At 40.9% G+C, this 20,609-nt stretch overlaps 1 protein-coding gene across 1 annotated transcript in view; it reads left to right on the plus strand.

Moving 5' to 3' along the window:
* xgb (x globin) overlaps positions 1 to 20,609 on the plus strand; it is a 26,506-nt gene continuing 5,897 nt past the window's right edge. The window contains exons 1-2 of the mRNA XM_026934419.3: positions 1 to 414; positions 19,721 to 19,828. Coding sequence (XP_026790220.2) covers positions 248 to 414; positions 19,721 to 19,828 — 275 coding nt within the window. The 5' untranslated portion in view covers positions 1 to 247. The remainder of the gene's footprint in view (positions 415 to 19,720; positions 19,829 to 20,609) is intronic.

Below are 20,609 nucleotides of genomic sequence, written 5' to 3' on the forward strand. Positions count from 1 at the left end.
GATGCAGGCTGCATGTTGTGAAGTGCAGCTGCTCTCCTCAGAGCTCAGAGCTCAGTGCGCGTCTGGAGAGATGATGGCTGGCTGGGAAGAAGCGCTGCTGCTAGTCCATGGACACTAGCTTACAGTAGACACGCAAGTCTGCCGCAAATTTCGTACAACTCAACGAAACTACACCCATAGTAGACTCCCAGGCAGCTTTTACAGCGTTTTGTAGCGTTTTGAGTGCTGTTTGTGGTGGTTGTTTGGGATGGGTTGTGCTATCTCAGGGTTGGGTTTGGCGCCCAAGAAAACGACGGAAGCCGCGAGTGAAGACGAAGCGCCGCATCTCACGAGCGAGCACATCCACATGATCAAGGAGTCATGGAAACTTATTCAGGAGGATATTGCTAAAGTTGGGATAATCGTATTTGTCAGGTGAGAAGGTACAATTTCCTCTGAAAATGCTCTTTTTCACATAAAATACAAAGCATTCAGAATAAAATCTATAAACCCAAACACATACTTGTAGGCTAATACACAAACATTCTGTTCTGTTTGTTTGTCAGCTCTGTCTTTTAGCTCTTTTAGCTCGACAGGAAAGCGCCTTATTATTATTATTAGTGTTACTCTGGGAATACCTCAAATATATTGTTAAATGGCAAAACATTTTTGTTGGCCACTAATTCTTTAATCATTTCAAAGATGTCAGTGTCACTTCAAACCACGTTATAACTTTTTATGGTTCTTAAAACAGCTTGCTCCTGAGTATTCAAGGATTCAAGGCTGTACACTCCTGGGCAAGAAAATGGGCCAAGCTCAAAATGGCAAATATTAAGCTTTTAATTAAGCTCAGAAAAAGAGCAAGAATTAAAGAAATGCCCTCCTGAGAGCTCCTGTGCCACCATTTTACTTTTTTTTTTTTTTTTTTTTTTTACTGGTTTACTTTAAGCTACAGTAGAAACAGGGAACTTCATATAGTCTTCTAAGGTAAAGGTAAAATCATGCTAATGTTTAAAATGCTTGATGTAAAATTCAAACTAACACATGTCTGGGTATACAAAATTAGCCAAAAAATCTTCTGGGATTAGGATTAGTCATTATTTGGTTATCTGCCACACATGATGCAGCTCATCAAGGGCCACAAGGTTTAAACATTTAAAGAAATCAAAGAGAAAAGCTCTCCCATACTAACTTCCTTTATCTATGTGTTTAATTCTTGCTAATTTCCTGTCCATGACAAACAATGATTTGTTGTTAAGACCATTAAAATCTTAATAGTTTGTCATTTTGGGTTTTTTTTTGCCCAGGAGTGTGTATTCAATTCAGTTCAAGTAAATTTTTTTATATAGCACTTTCAGCAATGGCCATTGGTACAAAGCAGCTTTACCAATATCCAGATATAGATATAAAATTTAGATTTATCCCCAAATGCACAAGCCAGAAGTGATGGTGGCAAGGAAAACCTCCCTGAGATGTCATGAGGAAGAAACCAACAGAAGAACCAGACTCAGAAGGGAACCTATCCTCATCTAGGTGACACCAGATAGTGAGATTATAAATCATTACTTTTCTACAACTTTATACTATACAGGGTGTCCCAAAAGTCTCCATACATAGGGGACTATGTACACCAGCACCATGTCGGTTGTGCCTTTGTCAGTGGATGTATGTGGACATCTACTTCCAGTCTTTTTGAATTTGTTAATAAGTTTGTTAACAGTGTCGTGTGTGATGTGCTGGCCATGTTTCCTGTTAAAGTCCATGACAACCTTGTGAAAGCTTCCAGATCCAGCCATGAGAAGGATCTCAATACGCTATTCTTTTGGCATTCTTAAAGGCTATTTGAAGGGAAATATATATATATATATATATATATATATATATATATATATATATATATATATATATATATATATATATATATATATATAAAACTAAGAATGAAAAATTTTATTTCATAAAAGTGTTAATTTCCCCTACATATGGAAACCTTTGGGACACCCTGTAGAGTCAAGCAGTGCAAAGTCTTTTGGAAAGAGCTTCAGTATAAGCATCAGAGTTATTTTGGATAAATTTTGTGTTAAATATACTGTATATATTCTGCTACCTGTCACCCATGTAAGGATTATTATTCACATACCTGTCTGGTATTATAGCTAGGAAACATAGGACCTACAGACTATGTAATGTGTCTTTTTCGTATTTGCACAGCCCACGAGTATAAGCTGAAAATTACACCACTGAATTATCACTGAAATCTTAAAATTATCTTTCCTTCTTATTGGCACAGACAAAATATGGTCTTGTATTAAATTGTGCTCTAATCCACTGCTTGGGGCGTCTCTGTTTCACGAGGATACCACAAGGGTACACTGGAGGCATGTTATGATTTACTATGATATTCTCTGTCTGGTGAATTATACTCAGTTCATTTATGTCCAGAACTCCCATGATGTTTAGATTGCAAAATAATCAAATTGAAGTCTGAATTGTCTCTGTGTCCCTATGGCTCCTTTAGGTTTAATATTAAAAAGTAAATCCTTGTAAAAAGTAAATGTAGTCATGATAAACAGTGCTTACTTCTTATGCATATATTGTATGTTTTCAATAAAGCCACATTCAGAGATTTAGATTTTTTTTAAAACACTAATATGGATTCATGGTGCCCTTTCCAAATTTATAAACAAATTAACATCAAGACTGATTCATGAATGTCATGAGGAACCACATTTAAAAACGTCAGATGAATGGGACATATATCTCATTTTAAATGGATACGAATCCTTTATTTTGTGCAGTTAGATGAGGGTCAGTGACAAAAAAAAAAAGATGGTGTGGGAGTAGGGTTGTCACAATTTTATGGCTTAGGCACAGTGTATGATCGTTTTTTGGCTATGGCTGCACACTTCTTTGTTTTTGTTTGTTTGTTTTTTTTTAAACACCCCTCTTTCCCTACTGTCACTCTCTCTGTCATCTATTAACAAGAAAAACATGATAAAATGCTAAGAGTGTAAGAGAGTTTATAGTCAGCTATTAACATGATAGATACTGACAATGTAAAAGATTTTATAGAAAAGCTGTTCTGAAAATATATTTCTAAGAAAGAATAACAATAAAATTTCAAACCACAACACACCTAGATGGGAAGCTTCACAATATTTCTTGTCATCCACTACAGTGGGAAAGGCCTATGGGTTTTAGTTCCAAGTAATGGCTAGGGGGTCCTCAGAATAATATGATAAATCAAATTTGGAATAATCACTGGGAGGGAAAGATAACAGGCTCTCTCTTTCTGCCAGACGATTGACTGTCAGTATCCTCACATGGTGAAGATTAATACAAACCAGGATCCATGATGGAAAAATAATGTGTATACAGGATGGAAGATCTATACACATATCTGTAATCATGATCATTATGATCAATAGTCATTATTCATTTTTTAGGAAAGAAATAATTTCTCAGAAAGGAGAAATCTCTCGTATGTTTGTAACCATGGTGGCCTAAAGGAGGGGAATGAAACATATCACATAAACCTGACATAACTCTGGCGGATGGCTGCACTACTGTAAGTTACCCAGGGGTTCACACCTGTGTACCCCTAAATAAATCAGATGATCTTATGTCAATATTGACTTGGTGATTCAGTGTAGGCACAACTAATCGTGTGGCAGCATGATCCTAACCTCACTAACAAATATGACTACACCAGGGGTCTCATTTTTCAACTGTGCTTATGCATAATTTTGTGTGTAAACTAGTGGTAGAAAAGTGTAATCTCATTTAAAATGATTATGAGGAGCTCCACTTATTGTCATTCATATCAGCATAATTGACAATAATCACTGACCTTCGGCACTCACAAGGTACCTACAGGTGACACAGATAAATTGTAAATTAAAATCATATAAAAGGCACATGTAAAGACTGATTGAGATGATGCCTTGTGTGATGATTTGACACACACAGCTTTCTTCAGGGAACATGTGGTTCTTAAAAACAGGAGCCACTGTGCTGAGAGTGGTGAGTGGCTCATCCGTCAAATGCATTTGCCCAGTGCAGTTCTGGCTGATTTCTCATCTAGAGTGTTTTTTTTTTTCTTTTTTTTTTTAAGCCACCGGAGCATTTCAACAAGAAATTAGAGACAGATCTGGCATTTCCCAACCAACTATGAGTGAATGACACGTCTTACATGCATTCCATAACGCTCATGCAGCAATACATACAATACATGTGCAATACACTATACATTTCCAAATAGAGCAACAGAAAAGATGATAATAATGAGGGATTTTCATCAACCCAGGTGTTCTCAATGTAACTGGGGCAATAGATTACACACATGTAGCCCTAAAATCTGAAAGAAAAAAAAAAATAAATAAATATATTTATTTTTTAGACAAACCATTTCTTAGACAAGTGACAAATAAACCATTTTTATTTCACTCTACTTCATTATTGTCAGTCATCTTCTTTGACCTGCTGCATAGTATCACAACAAGTATTGCCATGAGCAGGCTACTGGACATTTTAAATGGAAGTTGTTTTCCATATTTGGTGATTTGGGGGGTGTTTCTTTCCACTACGCAAATGCTAATTTCCTTATGTGTACTGGTGGTTCTTATGCCCAGAATTAGAATATGTTCTATGCGCACTTTGATAAATGAGACGCTTCAGGTTTTAGCTCACTAATATTATGGCCCTGTCTGAACATACAACCCAATGCTAAAGCCCCGCCTGAAAAGTGCAACACTGCCAGAATAACAGATAAACAGGTTTAAACTGCATAAGACTGGAAATCACATTGATAGAATGGTTACATGGAAGTACTGCATGGACACTTATTCTTTCATAGACTAAACAAATTTCACCTCTATAAACCTCTTACAGAATGATTTAAAACATAAACAGCTGATGACATTTTTCCAGTTTTCTGGAGCACAGACTTAAGCAAGTTCATTTTGTGATACCTCAAGGGGTTCAGTGGGGTTCTGCCCACCCCATTTAAAAATGACCCACAAATTCCACAAAAATGCCACTTATGTTTTTGAGTAGGCAAAGAAGATTTGTCTTATAGTGTGCCCCGGAAAGACCTTTTCACTTAGAGCATAGCAGGTAGGAATAGCCATGAAACACACCATAAATACACCAAAATCACTTATATGACAAAAGATTTTCCTAATGATCACCCTTTCCTCTTAATAGTTTCAATAACTTCCACATGGAGATTTAATTATGAAGATACTAATTCACTGAAGATATGTGTGACAGAGATGCAGCAACTCAATCCTGAGCTCTGGTTACTTGTTATTTGATTGTTTTGTTTGGATTGTTCTCCTCAGGTCCATTGGGTTTCCTCTGGGTTCTCTAGTTTCCTCTCACCTCCCAAAAACATGGGGGTAGGCAGATTGGCCACTCTAAATTGTTCTTAGGTGTGAATGAATGGGTGAATGTGTGTGTGTGCATAGGGTGTTGTGATGGACTGTTGTCCCGTCCAGGGTGTACTCACACCTTGCAACCCAGCTTTCCCAGGATAGGCTTAGAATCCACAGGATAAAGCAGTTATTGAAGATGAATAACTGAATGAATATCAGTGGGTGTTATTGTTAAGGATGGCTCAACAGCACCAGATCAAGGCACCAGAAACACGTCAGGAGAAAGGGGTGTAATGAGAAGTCACAATGTGTCTCTAACCACTCGTACATAAAAATGCACAGAACCAGCTGCAGCCAGCATGCAGAAGCATCATGTGTTTTCCTTTCCCGTACAGAGCATGCTGTCTGCACCTTTGCTGTCACCACTCAACAGAAGAACATGCCAGAAGATTGTTTGTATTAATGTTTTGTGATTTTTGTCCTTTTGTTGCTTTTCAGACATTGTAAAGTTATTTTTATTGTTCAGGCCTGAGCTTGAGCCAAGGAGATTTCTAATTTTGGTGTTCCGTGTAGATGCTTGTCCACTGGCCTTGAATTGAGTACAACACCTGGTCAATTTCTGTGTGTGTTGCTTTCATCGATGGCAAGGATGTCTACTCTGTTTTGTTTCTTCTTGCTGTTTGATACCATTTGGCTGCCAGACCTTTTGTGTCATGATGTGCCTGTGCTCGATTTGTCTGGCATTTTATGCAGCTCTGCAGCACCACAGATCTATGGCATGGTGATTGCAATAATTGTGCCTGGTGCCATTCTGACTACCATTCTGTTTGGGCTGTGGCCAAAGTTCAACATTATTGGGAGGCCAATGAGGTCACTGCATTTCGATTACATGCATTATAATTTTTGAAGGACTTTGATAGCTAGTCTGTTTTTTGTTTGTTTGTTTACTACTAATTTTTATTTGTGTTTTTCATTTTGTTTTTTTTTTTCCCCCAAATTTTAAACACCAGCTTTGGGTATGAGAAAAATGCAAAATGACAGGGCTTGCTTGTTGTTGGCCAGAAAGTATGTAGGGGACTCCGAAGCCCTGACAAACATAATTCTATGGTATGATGAAACCACAATTGGATTTCATGTCCTAAATGCCACATCTGAAGGAACCCAGACATTCTCAATTAAATTCAATTTTATTTGTATAGCGCTTTTAACAGTGGACATTGTCACAAAGCAGCCTTACAGAAATGTATAAATTCAGGATATAAATTTTAAATTTATGAAATTAGCCCTAATGAGCAAGTCAGAGGCGACGGTGACAAGGAAAAACTCCCTGAGACAACATGAAGAAACCTTGAGAGGAACCAGACTCAAAAGGGAACCCATCCTCACCTGGGTGACACCAGATATTTCCCTTCTAAACTGTATACTATATAGTCAAAAAGTACAATTGTGTAATCACGAATCTCTAATGTGCTGGTGGCAGCATCAGGATAGAACAAAAGATGAAAGGTTCCATGTACAGAGAGATGTTTGAGGACCTCAGATTGGCGCAAAGGTTCAGTTTTCAAAACAGCACAGCCCCGAAACACAACGAAGATAAGTCTGGGAAGATGATCCAAGATGGCGGCACGGCAGTAGCATGCAGCGGCCACTCCGGATCCAAAATGGTGCTATTTTTGTTTTCTGCTGGAGAAGCTACGCGAGCTCAGCTTGCTGTGGGGACCAGGCTTCCAGGCTTCGGCGTTGCCTGATGCCGGTCACCATGCGAGGGGACGTTGGAAGCGATGCGCGAAAAAGCAGGCAAGAGGGCGGGGGTCCATGCTAGGCTAAAAACAAACCCTAGCCGTCCGGCTCTCCCATCCGTCCTGCTCTCCAATGTCTGCTCTCTAATAAATTGGATTACATCCGACTCCAGCAAACTACGGGGCGTGAGTTTAGAGACTGCTGCATCTTTGTTTTCACAGAGACATGGCTCAGTGACAGAGTTCCAGATGCCGCCATTCAGCTTGATGGGCTAGCCTCGTTTCGTGCCGACAGAAACACAGCTCTGTGTGGTAAGGCTTGCGGCAATGGCTTGTGTGTTTACATGAACATGGAATGGTGCAAGAACTCGGTGCTAGTTTCTAGTTACTGCTCATTGCTGGTGTAGTTTGTGACTGTTAGATGCAGACCATTTTTTTTTATCACGGGAATTCACCACCATCCTCATAATCGATGAATACATTCCCCCCAATGCCAATGCTAAAGACACGTTCTGTGAACTGTATGGGGCTATTAGTGAATTGCAGAATTCTCACCCTGAAGGACTGTTTATTGTTGCCGGAGATTTCAACCATGCAAATCTCAAGTCAGTGCTCCCTAAATTCCATCAGCATGTAGAGTTTGCAACGAGAGGGGAGAACGCGCTGGATCTTGTTTACACAAACATCCCCGGCACGTACCGGGCGGAGCCCCACCCCCACCTCGGCTACTCAGACCACATCTCTGTTATGCTAATCCCAGCATACAGACCGCTAGTCAGACGCTCCAAACCGGTTCTGAAACAGGTGAAAACCTGGCCAACAGGAGCCATCTCTGCTCTCCAGGACTGTTTTGAACACACTGACTGGCACATGTTCAGGGAAGCGGCAACTGACAGCGACTACACCAACTTGGAGGAATACGCGACATCAGTGACCAGCTATATCAGCAAATGCATTGATGATGTCACTGTCTCCAAATCATCACCACATGCTCCAACCAGAAGCCGTGGATGTCTGCAGAGGTGCCTGCGCTACTGAGGACCCAAGACTCCGCCTTCAGAGCAGGCGACAAGGTGGCCCTAAGAACAGCGAGGGCCAAACTGTCCCGGGCCATCAGAGAGGCAAAGCGCATACACACACAGAGAATCCATAACCACTTCAAGGCCAACAGAGACACTTGGCGCATGTGGCAGGGCATCCAGGCCATCACCAACTACAAAACAAAATCACCTGCCTATGACAGTAATGATTCCTCCCAGATGCACTGAACAACTTCTACGCTCAGTTCGAGGCGCAGAATGATGTGACAGCGAGGAAGACCACCCCTCCTCCCAATGACCAGGTGTTGTGCCTAACCACGGCCGATGTGAGGAAGACTCTACACAGAGTCAACCCGCGGAAGGCTGCTGAACCAGACAACATTCCTGGCAGAGTGCTCAGAGGATGTGCAGACCAGACATTTTCAACACTACCTTGAGCAGCGCCGTCGTTCCGACGTGCTTCAAGGCCACCACCATCATCCTCGTGCCAAAGAAGTCTTCAGTGTCCTGCCTCAACGTCTGCTGTCCCATTGCACTTACAACTGCTGTTCACTCTGCTGACTCACGACTGGGTCTCATCGGCAAGGACGACGAGTCAGCATACAGAGAGGAGGTGCAGCGGCTAACAGACTGGTGCAGAACCAACAACCTGTCTCTAAATGTGGACAAAACTAAAAAGATGGTTGTTGACTTCAGAAGAGCACAGAATGACCACTCTCCGCTGAACATCGGCGGCTCCTCCGTGGAGATCGTCAATAGCAAAAAAATTTCTTGATGTTCACCTAGCGGAGAACCTCACCTGGTCACTCAACACCAGCTCCACAACAAAGAAAGCCCAGCAGCGCCTGTACTTTCTGAGAAGACTAAAGAAAGCACATCTCCCACCCCCCATTCTCACCATGTTCTACAGAGGGACTATCGAGAGCATTCTGTGCAGCTGCATCACTGCCTGGTTTGCACTGTCTCGGAACGCAAGATCGTTCAGCGGATAGTGAGGACAGCTGAGAAGATCATTGGGGTCTCTCCTCCCTCCATCGCAGACACTTACACCTCACGCTGCATCCGCAAAGCCACCAGCATTGTGGACAACTCCACACACCCCCTCACACACTCTTCACCCTCCTGCCGTCTGGCAAACAGTACCGATGCATTCGGGCCCTCACGACCAGACTGTGCAACAGTTTCTTCCCCCATGCCATCAGACTCCTCAATACTCAGAACCTGGACTGGACTGAAAGAACACACTCCATCCTCTTTGCAATTTTTTCGCACATCCCCGCATTACATTATGCTGCTACAAATATTTATTATACTGTACATAGGCTGATACTTCTTAAGGTTACACCTACAGAAACTTATATTGTACTCTTTGCACTATTATCACTGGATTTACTTTCTAATAAAACTGTGTACTGGTCGGCGCTGCACTGGGACTTACTGTGCCCATTGTTTACCCCAGTAGTCATTGTACTGTCTTGTGCTGTCTGCACATGTTTGCACTTGTGCACTTTATGTATAAATTTATGTAGTCCCTTGTAGTTCTGTGTTGTTCTGTGTTTGTGTCATGTAGCACCTTGGTCCTGGAGAAACGTTGTTTCGTTTCACTATGTCCTAACTGGCTGTATATGGTTGAAATGACAAACTCCACTTGACTTGACTTGATGTCCTTAATGGTCCAGCCAGACCCCAGACTAGAATCTGATTGAACACCTCTGGAGAGACCTGAAAACAGCAACGCAGCAGTGCTCTCCATCCAACCTGAAAAAGAGTTCTGCAAAGAGGAATGTAAAGTCGATATCCTTAAAGCTCACAACTGGCCTGATACAGCTTCTAATCCACTCCACCAAATGAATTTAGAATTTGTGTTCTAAATTAAAATCTTCTTGTGGACCATAACTGAATTGAAAGATTCGAAAAAAAGAGTTAGTCCACTGGGGACTACTGATAAAATATGCTAATGATATGCAACTTCTTTCTTCATTAGGAAGATAAAAATTTTACATATAGTCTCAATTAAATTCGGTTTCAGGTTGTATCACTACAAAATGTGGAAAAGTTCAAGGGGGTGAACACTTGCAAAATACAAGTCAAGTCGAGCTTTATTGTCATTCTGCTACATGTGTGGACATATAGTGGAACGAAATGTAGTGTCTCGCAGGACCACGGTGCTACATACAAGTTAAACATAAATATGAACATAGAGGTATAAGAAAAACATTTAAGTCGACTATACATACTTAATAAAAACTTTACATAGATACTGTAAATGAAATTGTGCAAAAGAGGTATTTTGTACATGAAATTGTGCAAAAGAGATATTTTGGGGGAAGCACTGCATAGTGCAAGATGATTTGTAGTGCAATGCACAAGTAAACATATATTATGAAACTGAGTCTTTTGTGTGAGAGAGTGTCTATAAAAAGTGTTCAGTGTACATTCAGAGAAAAGAGTGTGTTACTACATAGCCCACTCACCTGTGTGTAGCACACTTAGAATTGCACTTAACAGATTGTGAGTTTTTCGTGAGTTGGGGGGAGGGTATGAGGTGTTCATGGTTTCAGGAGGTAGGGTTGTGGATGAGGTTTCAGAGGGGGACAGGGAGATTGGAGTTGAGGGCTCTCACAGCCTGGGGGCAAAAGCTGTTAAGCAATCCGACAGAGCGAGCTTTGATACTCCGGTACCTTCTACCTGATGGCAGGAGCTGGAAGAGATTGTGGGAGGGATGGGTAGGGTCCTTCACGATGCTGGTAGCCTTGCTAGAGCATCATGCAAGGAAAATGTCCAGGATGGAGGGGGGAGGGGCACCGATGATCTTTGCAGCTGTGTTCACTGTCCGCTGTAGGGTCTTGCGGTCAGCAGCACTGCATTTTCCATACCAGACAGTGATGCAGCTGGTATGGAAATTGCAGTGGATGGAGTGGATGGGTGGATGGAGACTTGCTCTTTTTAACTCGTGGAGAAAGTGGAGGCGCTGTTGGGCCTTCTTGTTGAGTGACGTGATGGTGGTGGTCTAGGTGAGATCCTCTGTAATGTGCACTCCCAGGAATTTAGTGCTGCTGACTCTCTCCAGGGCCGAGCCGTCGATGGTCAGTGGGGGGTCGTCAACAGAGTTTCTTCTGTCCATCACAACCTCCTTTGACTTACTCACATTGAGGGACAGGTTGTTAACACCGCACCATTCAGCCAGCTGTGCCACTTCCTCTCTGTAGTGTGTTTCATCGTTGTTTCTGATGAGGCCTACCACAGTTGTGTCATCAGCAAACTTGATGATGTGGTTGGAGCTGAACTTGGCAGTGCAGTCTTGAGTCAGCAGCGTGAAGAGCAGCGGGCTGAGCGCACAGCCCTGTGGGGCACCTGTGCTCAGTATGGTAGTGCTGGAGGTGTTTGGCCGACACAGACTGACTGAGGTCTTTCAGTTAAAAAGCCCAGGATCCAATTACAGAGGGGTAAGTTGAGGCCAAGCAAGTTTAGTTTGTCGATAAGCTGCTGAGGGATTATTGTGTTGAATGCTGAGCTGAAATGGATGAACGGCATTCTAACATAAGAGTCTTTCTGTTCCAGGTGAGTAAGAGCTAGGTGGAGAGTGGAGGATATTGCATCATATTGGAACGGTTTGGACAGTATGCAAACTGGAATGGGTCCATCGTGTTTGGGAGACTAGACTTGATGTGGTGCATGACTAACCTCTCAAAGCACTTCATCATGATTGGGGTCAGTGCTATGGGACGATAGTCATTCAGGCAGGACACAGGTGACTTCTTTGGTACTGGAATTATGGTGGTGGATTTGAGACATGTGGGGACGACTGCCTGGCTCAGCGAGGTGTTGAAGATATCTGTTAGGACATCCGTCAGCTGTGCAGCACAATCTCTTAGTACACGGCCAGGTATGTTGTCAGGGCCCGCAGCCTTATGTGGGTTGATCCTGGACAAGGTCTTTCTTACATTGGCTGGAGAGAGACAGAGCACTTGGTCGTTTGGAGATGTGTGTAGTTTTTGTGCAGGTGTGTCTTTCTGTATCTCAAAATGTGAGTAGAAGTGGTTGAGTGCATCCGTCACTGGCCTGTGGCAGGGGCTTGTAGCCAGTGATGGTCTGAATGGCTTGCCACAGGGTCCGGGTGTCTTTACTGTCACTGAAGTTATTGTTGATTTTTTGAGCATATTGATGTTTTGCCTTCTTGATGCCATTAGACAGATTGGCTCTTGCTGTTTTGAGAGCTGGCTTATCTTCTGATCTGAATGCCTCATCTCGGATTTTTAGCAGCCCGCGAACCTCAGCTGTCATCCATGGCTTCTGGTTGGCCTGTGTGGTGATGGTCTTGGTGACTGTCACATCTTCTATGCACTTTTTGATGTACGCAGTCACTGTTTCGGTGTACTCTTGTAAGTCTGTGTGATTGTTGTAGGTGGCTGCCTCTCTGAACATGTTCCAGTCTGTATCCTGAAAGCAGTCCTGCAGTGCTGAGGTAGCATCGTCTGGCCATACTGTGATCTGCTTTTGAACCGGTTCGGCAAGTTTGAGAGGTGGTCTGTATGCTGGAATTAGCATAACAGAGATGTGGTCCGAGTATCCGAGGTGGGGGTCAGCCTTGTATGCGTTTTTCTCTGTTGTATAAACAAAGTCCAGTGTGTTGTTTTACCTTGTTGCAAAGTTCACATTTTGGTAGAACTTCGGCAAAACTGTCTTTAGGTTTGCGTGGTTGAAGTCACCAGCTATAATGAAAAAGCCGTCAGGGTTGTTTGTTTGTTGCTCGCTGATAGCGCTGTACAGTTCGCGAAGCGCGTCTTTAGCGTTTGCACACTGGGGAATGTACACAGCAACAATGACGATAGCCGTGATCTGCCTCGGCAGATAGAACGGTCAACACTTCACAAACCTAAACTCCGCCAGCGACGAACAGTGTTTTGATACTACCACAGCATTGTTACACCATTCTTTGTTGATATACACACACAAGCCTCCTCCGCGAGCCTTACCAGACAGTGATGAATCTCTGTCCGCTCGGTAGCAGGTTAGCCCGTGCAGCTGAATGGTGGAGTCCGGGATGTTGTCGTTTAGCCATGTTTCAGTGAAGACAAAAACCCAGCAATCCCTTGTCTCTCGCTGTGTAGACCGACTGAGTTGAATTAAGTCCATTTTCCAGCAAGCGAACATTTGAGAGCGTAAGTGTTGGAAGAGCCGGTCTTGTGGGGTTAGCCCTTAGCATAGCTCGTATACCTCCGCACTTACTGCGTTTCCGTCCTCTCTCACACCGCTTGCAACGCCGCCTTGTGCAGGTAGCGACAGTGGACGAGACAGCAGTTTCGAGGTCAGGCTTCAGCAGTAGACAAAGGCCTCAAAGCTTCTTAGTAGCTGCCGGCGAGAGTTGGTGTTTGTATGCACTGCCAATTTCCAAAAGGCTTTGGCGATCATAGATGTGTTTTGAAGTTTTTTCCTTATGAATTAGCGGTAAAGTGAGATTATTTGGAGACGAAGAGGAGAGATTAAAAGACATAAAAGCACCGTCTTTAGGACCCGGAGTAGCCGCTGCGTCTGATCGCGCCGCCATCTTGGTCTGACACCCAAATAAACAAAATGAACACTTTTAAACAGAGCTGTTGATGTGTTATTGGTATACTAAACTGACTTTTTGGTTTGGCCCAGCTAGCTGGGGCTTGCAGGCATCACGTACTTTGGTATGTACAAACTAACCCCAATGTGCTTTGATATGGTATTATCTGGTTAATTTGGAAAGAAATCAATGACTCATAAATACAGTTTAAAAAACTGCCTGTAAAGCCAGCATTCATTTCATGTTCATCTGGCCCACCAAGTTAATTGGTGTTGTTCTAAACATGTGTTTTTGAAAATATATGAACTAATAAATATTTATAGTGCTACAACTGTAATGTTTTTTAATCTACTTCTGCTGTTCTGTTACCCATAAATTCTTTGAGACAAGCTCCTGCTCCCATTTTTGATTAACCACTGACTGTTGAGTAGTATAACAAACTTGTCTCTTTTACCTACAGTGTAATGATTAGCATGGTATCTATCACGGTATGCTCATTCCTGACTAGAATTCTTAGATCTCGTATATAAACAAATTTGGATTCCCACTGATGGATAGAGCAGGTCAGCTGCTGGGTCTTGAAACCACACCTTGGTTTCTTAGCCCTTTAAGCTCCATCCTAGGTTTTCCTTGCCTTCCTAAAGTACAGATATCTATAAAGATTCCCTGTGATTGGGAAAATCTAGAACAATAAAAATCCACTCTACTTTTCATCATGGTTACTTTCATTCTACAATTCTGTACACAATCTGCCACTTCTACTCTTTGCCACACCTTTCTTAAACACCCATAGCACACTTTTTTATTCTCATTTTCCCTTATATGCTGACACTTACTTTTAGGGACTTCTGAGTCTGATATTGTCTACTTTATTTCCTCTACCTCTCTGCTTCATTAGTTTCTTTTTGCATCATCATATCCTGTTCCTCTCTGGAATTCCTTGCATCCATCTAGACACTGCCTCCTTTCAAACCTCCCTTCCTCAAGCTTCCTCAGTTCTGACTTTGTCGACTTCCTGATGTCCCAAACACGAACTTCTTCCCCACCTATGTACCCTGATTTCATAGTTCACTTGCTCTATCAGTCCCTTTGCTCCAAAACTGAACAAAGACTGACTTATGTAACTTTAGTGTTGGCTTCTCCTCTGTTACCACTTGATTAAACATTGTGAGCTCTTTGTTGGTTTCAGTGGTTTTTACAGAGGTCCTCAGCCTGCTGAACTCGCTCACTGCGAGCCATACTCTCATCATAGCTGTACTCTGGAGTCAGCCTATCCGATGTTATAGACAGAAAAATAACTTCTTCATTCTCTAATCCTTATGCCATTTCTTTGTCATCTTGCTTGGTATTCAGTAGAGCATCCTCAGAGTCTTGCATATTCCAGATAGCCTAAATGCTATAGCTGACTTGCTCTCTGATTCAAAACATTGGAACCTCAAAGCCAAGTTGTTCCCAACACCAAATACAAAGTTTTCCCCTAAGCAGTTTTCCTCCCAAGCAATTACATTTCCTCTACATCCATGCCAAAGGATTTTGGATGACACCATCCCAAATCTCAGGCTTATCCCAACTGCAACACAGCAACAGCAAGACTTCAGAAAAGCATGCACACTAATTTAATGTCTTGGGGGCCTGTTTTCTGGCATAGAGTTCCATCTGTTCTTAGAGCTCCACATTTTTAAAAAAAATCACTTGTTAATGTTGATGGAGATTGATGTTTTCTGTGCTAACATTTCTCTCTAATAGCTAGATTTGCCAGTTATGTTACGAATACGTTTGATGTAATAGGCAGATGGAGAGACACTGTATTTTGTGTATTGTTTACTTCTGTTTAATTACTAAGCATGACTGCAGAGAATTCCCCAATACCTTTAGGGAACATTCAACATTAGAAATGGTTTGAAATATAATTTTCTGAAAAATTAATCCCTTTTGTATCATAGCAGTTTTTAATTATATTTTCCATTCTCTGTGTAATATATTCTGGGCGAATGTAATATGACTCTAACCCTTGGAGTCTTTTTAAGATATTATTAAGGGACCTGAGTGTGTAAGATAATTTTCAAAAACTATCAGTGTTGTTGATGTTGCTGCTGCAGGGATCCATTGCAAATGAGGCCTTGGTCATAGTTGGGTCTAGATGTTTAAATAAAAATTCTATATATATAAACATGAGTATGGCCTATCAGCTCCAGAATTATTGGTACTGTTCAAGAGAATGTGCAGTAAAGACTTACACATTACACACAATTCAGTTTTCTACAACTGAACATCATTTGTCACAATCATTCTTATTTTTGAATAATAGTTTTTCTCAAAACCATATGTGGCATGATTAGTGAAATCCCCAAAGAATATTTGTCATCCTTGAAAAAAGGAAAAAAAATATACAACTGCAGTCACATTTAGCCAATAACCATAGTAATAAAAAAAGATGTCTGTACACTGAAGATATTATGCTTTCTTTGAAGATTATATTTTTAATACTTCTTTATTATCCATTTGGCTTAAATCATTACAATCAGTTGAATCTCTGTCAGTAAAATGTTTAAAAGAAAAAAAAAATGAAAGAAAGAAATTAAAAACAGGACATTTTTTTTCTTCACTGATTACACATATGATTGGATTCTCCACTTGCTTCCAAATAGCTACAGCATGGACATCTAGCTCTACTTCACTCCATTTAAACTGCCATTTTGTAGGTTTGTTTCAGAGAATAAGTTAGTAATTATTGTAAGTAATTAAGTAAGTAATTGATTACTTTTGTGTAAGTTATCTTGATTTTGCCCAAACCCTGTTTCTGAAATTAATAAATCCGTATTTACGTGAATCTTGACTTACTTTAATAAGCTAACCCTCAAATCCAATTTTTGTGAACCAGATCTTTTTTGTTTTTGATCACTGGAACAACGACTGAAATTTTGTGTGGGTGTCAGACCAAAATCAATCATCTGCATCGGGAAAAAGAGAGAGAAGAGAGATGTCCTGTTCATACAAGGAATGTAAGCGCCCGTACTCGCTGTAAAATGTGGGGCAAGAATATAAAGAAGTGTGCAATGTTTTGCATCAAGGAGTAATCTAACATTCTTCTAGTGTTCTTCAACATTACAGGAGAAGACATAGTCTCTTCAAGGGAGGCTTCACCAAATATTAAATCTGGCTGTTTTCAGTAATATTGGGATGAATAACTAATAAATGCCATATGAAAAAGGACACTGACTTTAAAGTGACTAAATCACAATTACAAGCACAGCAGCATAGGTGAGCTACATTAGGTTGATTGCAAACTAAAAGCGTGTATCAGTTATAAAAGAGACCTGAGGATTAGCACTTTGGAGAGATCCAATGAGAGATCCAAGAAGTTGGTGCCCAAATTACAGGTTCATCAGTCACAAAAACAGGAATTTATTTAATATTTCAAGGGTAACAGTCTCAAAAGTCTTCAGCATATGAAAACATGGACAAACAGCATTAACAAAGATGAACAGTGGTTGCAGTCGAAGCTCACTGACAGGGACACTTTACAGGATAGTTGCTAAGGGCCCTAAAAATACACATAAAAACAACCACAGAACTGAATGCGCTCCTCTATGACAAAGCTGGAATTCACAGCAAGGCTGCCATTTGGAAACATTTCATATCAAATGTCAGTGTGCAAAGAATTGTGAACGTGGTGTGAGGAGCACAAAACATGAACCCCTGAGCGATGGAGAAAGTATTGAGGTCTGATGAGTCAAGTTTCAAAATAATTCCAACATCAGGATGGATTTATGTTTGAAAAAGCCAAAGGATGCCTTCAGAGCACAATGTCTGCTGACATCTGTTGGGTACACTGGGGGATTCATAATGGCCTGGACAGCCATTATGAAATCATTAGATCTAATTTGGATTGCTTTACATGGTCATTTATCAGCTGGTAAACAAGGCGATTCCAGGATAATAATGTCCCAATACATACTGGTACAATTATTCCAGTGGTTTGATAAACACCAGGACAAGGTCTTCCATGGCCTCCGCAGTCACCAAATTTAAACATCAGTAAATCTTTGTGGGACGTTCTGGAGACTACAAAGCAGATATCCACCTCCCTCATCCCTCAAAGAACTGGAAGATATGCTTCTTGAAGGATGATCCAACATCCCACCCCAAATGATTCAGGACTAGCATATTCTTATGGATGTTTTGGATTTGCTATTTTATTTAACTTCTTACGGTTTTGCAAAAATAAAATTGCACTACTTAACAAAATGTTTTATGTTTTAAACAGTACTGTATCATTTAACAAAAATAAAACTGTACATCATCCTCATACACGGAAACTCGAAATATCATTGCATGAGCTGTTCATTGTTGCTCATGTTCCTGAAGAGGGCCAATAATTTTTCTGTGTTGTCTGTGTAGAATCATTGGCAATAACACTCAGTAGTTCACTCAGTAGTACACACAATACTTCCAAAATAGTGTATAAAGAGCCAGTGTAAGGGCTGTATAAATTCAAAGCACAGCAGCTGATGTCTAACACATCTATGCAGACAAATAATGCAAGCAAAAACAGGAAAAAAAATCAAAGATGATAGGGGGAAAAAAGTATTCAGACACCACAAATTACCAACATTAGTACTTTGCTGCAAAGCTGTTGTTGCCAGTTACAGCTTCGAGACATCTGCTAAGAAGTAATTAGCTTTTTGCAGCATAGTGGTTGAAGTTTGGCCCATTCCTCTTGGCAAATTTTCTTCAATTGCTCAAGGGTACGAGTGTCCGTCTGATGGACTCACAATTTCAAAATCCGCCATAAATTTTCAGTGGCACTACTCTTGTTTTTAAGTGCAAAAACATACATATCTTTTGTAAAATAAGGGGTACAGTGAAACTTCTGTTTAACAATGCTTTGTTTTCTTACGCCCTAAGCAGTTGCCTTTTGGACCATTTAGCTCTTTACACTAACATTTTGCCTAATATGCAAATGTCTGCACCTCAATAATGATCAAAAACATGTTGAGATTTGTAAACAATATGACCTCCATATGTCCCAGTACATCGCTCCATTCCATGTTTCCTTCAACAAGGTGAATGCTCCAGTACCATCTGCACAGACTCTGCCCCATATGATGCTCCTACCTCTGTACTTCACTGTGGGTATGATGTTCTTGGGGGCATACTCGCAACCCTTCTTTCTCCAAACATGACAAGCTGAATTATTGCCAAAGAGTTTAGTATTTGTGTTTCATCTGACCAGAGGACATTGTTCCAAATTAGTTCTTTAAATGCACATCTCTGTGTCTCTGTGTGAGTTTTGTGTGGGGTGTATGAATGGAGAAGATTGCTGTGCAGTTCATTGCTTATTGATATCTGTGTAACTGTTGTTCATGCTGCTTTCAGGTCATCCTGCAACTCTTTTTGAGTGACTGTTGGTTTTTCTCTTACCATCTTTATCATTAGCATGCACCTGACCAGAGACGATCAGTTGTGGTTCTGTGAATTTTCCACCTGCATATTATCAAACCAGTCATACTGGCAAGGATGTTTAAAGTCTTTGCTATGGCTCTGTAGCATCTTCCATTCAAGTGTTGTTTAATAATGTTGTCCCTGAGAACTTTAGGAAGTTCCTTTACCTTCATCATGATTGCTATTTGTTATGTGAAATCTTCCTGACCAATGGCTTTTATAATAACACCAGGTACAATTTGCATTTTTTGCAGCTTTTATATCTAGAACTTTCTTGTAACTTTCTTATTCTGGAATTTTCATGTAACCTTTATATACTGTATATATAATTTCAATATAGTGTCTGATTTTCCCTATCAATTGTGTTTTTTAAAAATATCTTGGTTTATAAATGCTTATAACTACATACTTTTTTGTTCACATTTAAGTACAATGTTAAAAGACATGATATGATGACTGGAAGAATATTAAAAAACAAAAATGTCCAAATAATTATTTCCCCTCACTGTAAGTGAGAGGGGTCACTGAGGTCCAGTGCCACCTCATATGTCATACGTGTTCCTGGTATCTGTTTTGTTGTCTTGGCAACAGGTTGTTCGAGACTCATCCGGAGTGCAAAGATGTCTTCTTCCTGTTCCGTGATGTGGAGGACTTGGAAAGGTTACGCACTAGCAAGGAGCTACGAGCCCACGGTCTCCGGTCAGTGCTGTCTTTGAAAGAAACCTCTAGCCTACTCTCCCCTTCCCAGCTTCCAGTAGTTCAAAAATCCAGCAGTGAAATATTACAGGACTCTTACAACATTGCCAAGTAACTCATTATTAACAATTAGAACTGGCTTGCTAGAATGAGGAACAGGGAACGGGCTTGCTATGAGAAATGCAGCTAATCCACACAAGAGTAAATTTAACACAGATACTTTATTCAGCTCAGTTTCATATAGTAGGTTCTACTGTATGTGTGACACACACTTAGAAAATCATCTTTCAAATGAGCATTTATTCACTAGACAGGTACTTTTTTTATCCAAAACAACTTCCAGGTGAAGCAAAAGTCTATCCAAAGCTATAGTTGAGCAGATTTCAGAGCCCAGTGGCTTGAACTCGCAACCTTCCAGTCACTAGGTCAGAAACGTGTCCACTGCCCTAGCACAATGACAAAGTTTGTTGACAAAGTTTTACCTATGGAATGTCTTCATTTATATATAGGAGTTCATATGCAATGGCACTAAATCACAGAGTTGCCTTCAGTCATCTGTGATGTTTTTGTTCATGGTTGATTCCTATAAGACTTAATCATGTAAATTATTCTGGATTGCCACACTATGGTATGGTTTTGTATGCCACAGGCAGATAGTGAGGTCTGTCTGTAAAGGACACACACAGTGGATATAGAAACACTGAACACCCCTATTGTGTTATTGTAAGTTTTTTTCCTTTTCTTTTTTCCCCTAAAATGTTTCTATTTGTTTTTTACTTGTTGT

The sequence above is a fragment of the Pangasianodon hypophthalmus genome, chromosome 10 (genome assembly GCF_027358585.1).
Source record: "Pangasianodon hypophthalmus isolate fPanHyp1 chromosome 10, fPanHyp1.pri, whole genome shotgun sequence".
NCBI lineage: Eukaryota > Metazoa > Chordata > Actinopteri > Siluriformes > Pangasiidae > Pangasianodon > Pangasianodon hypophthalmus.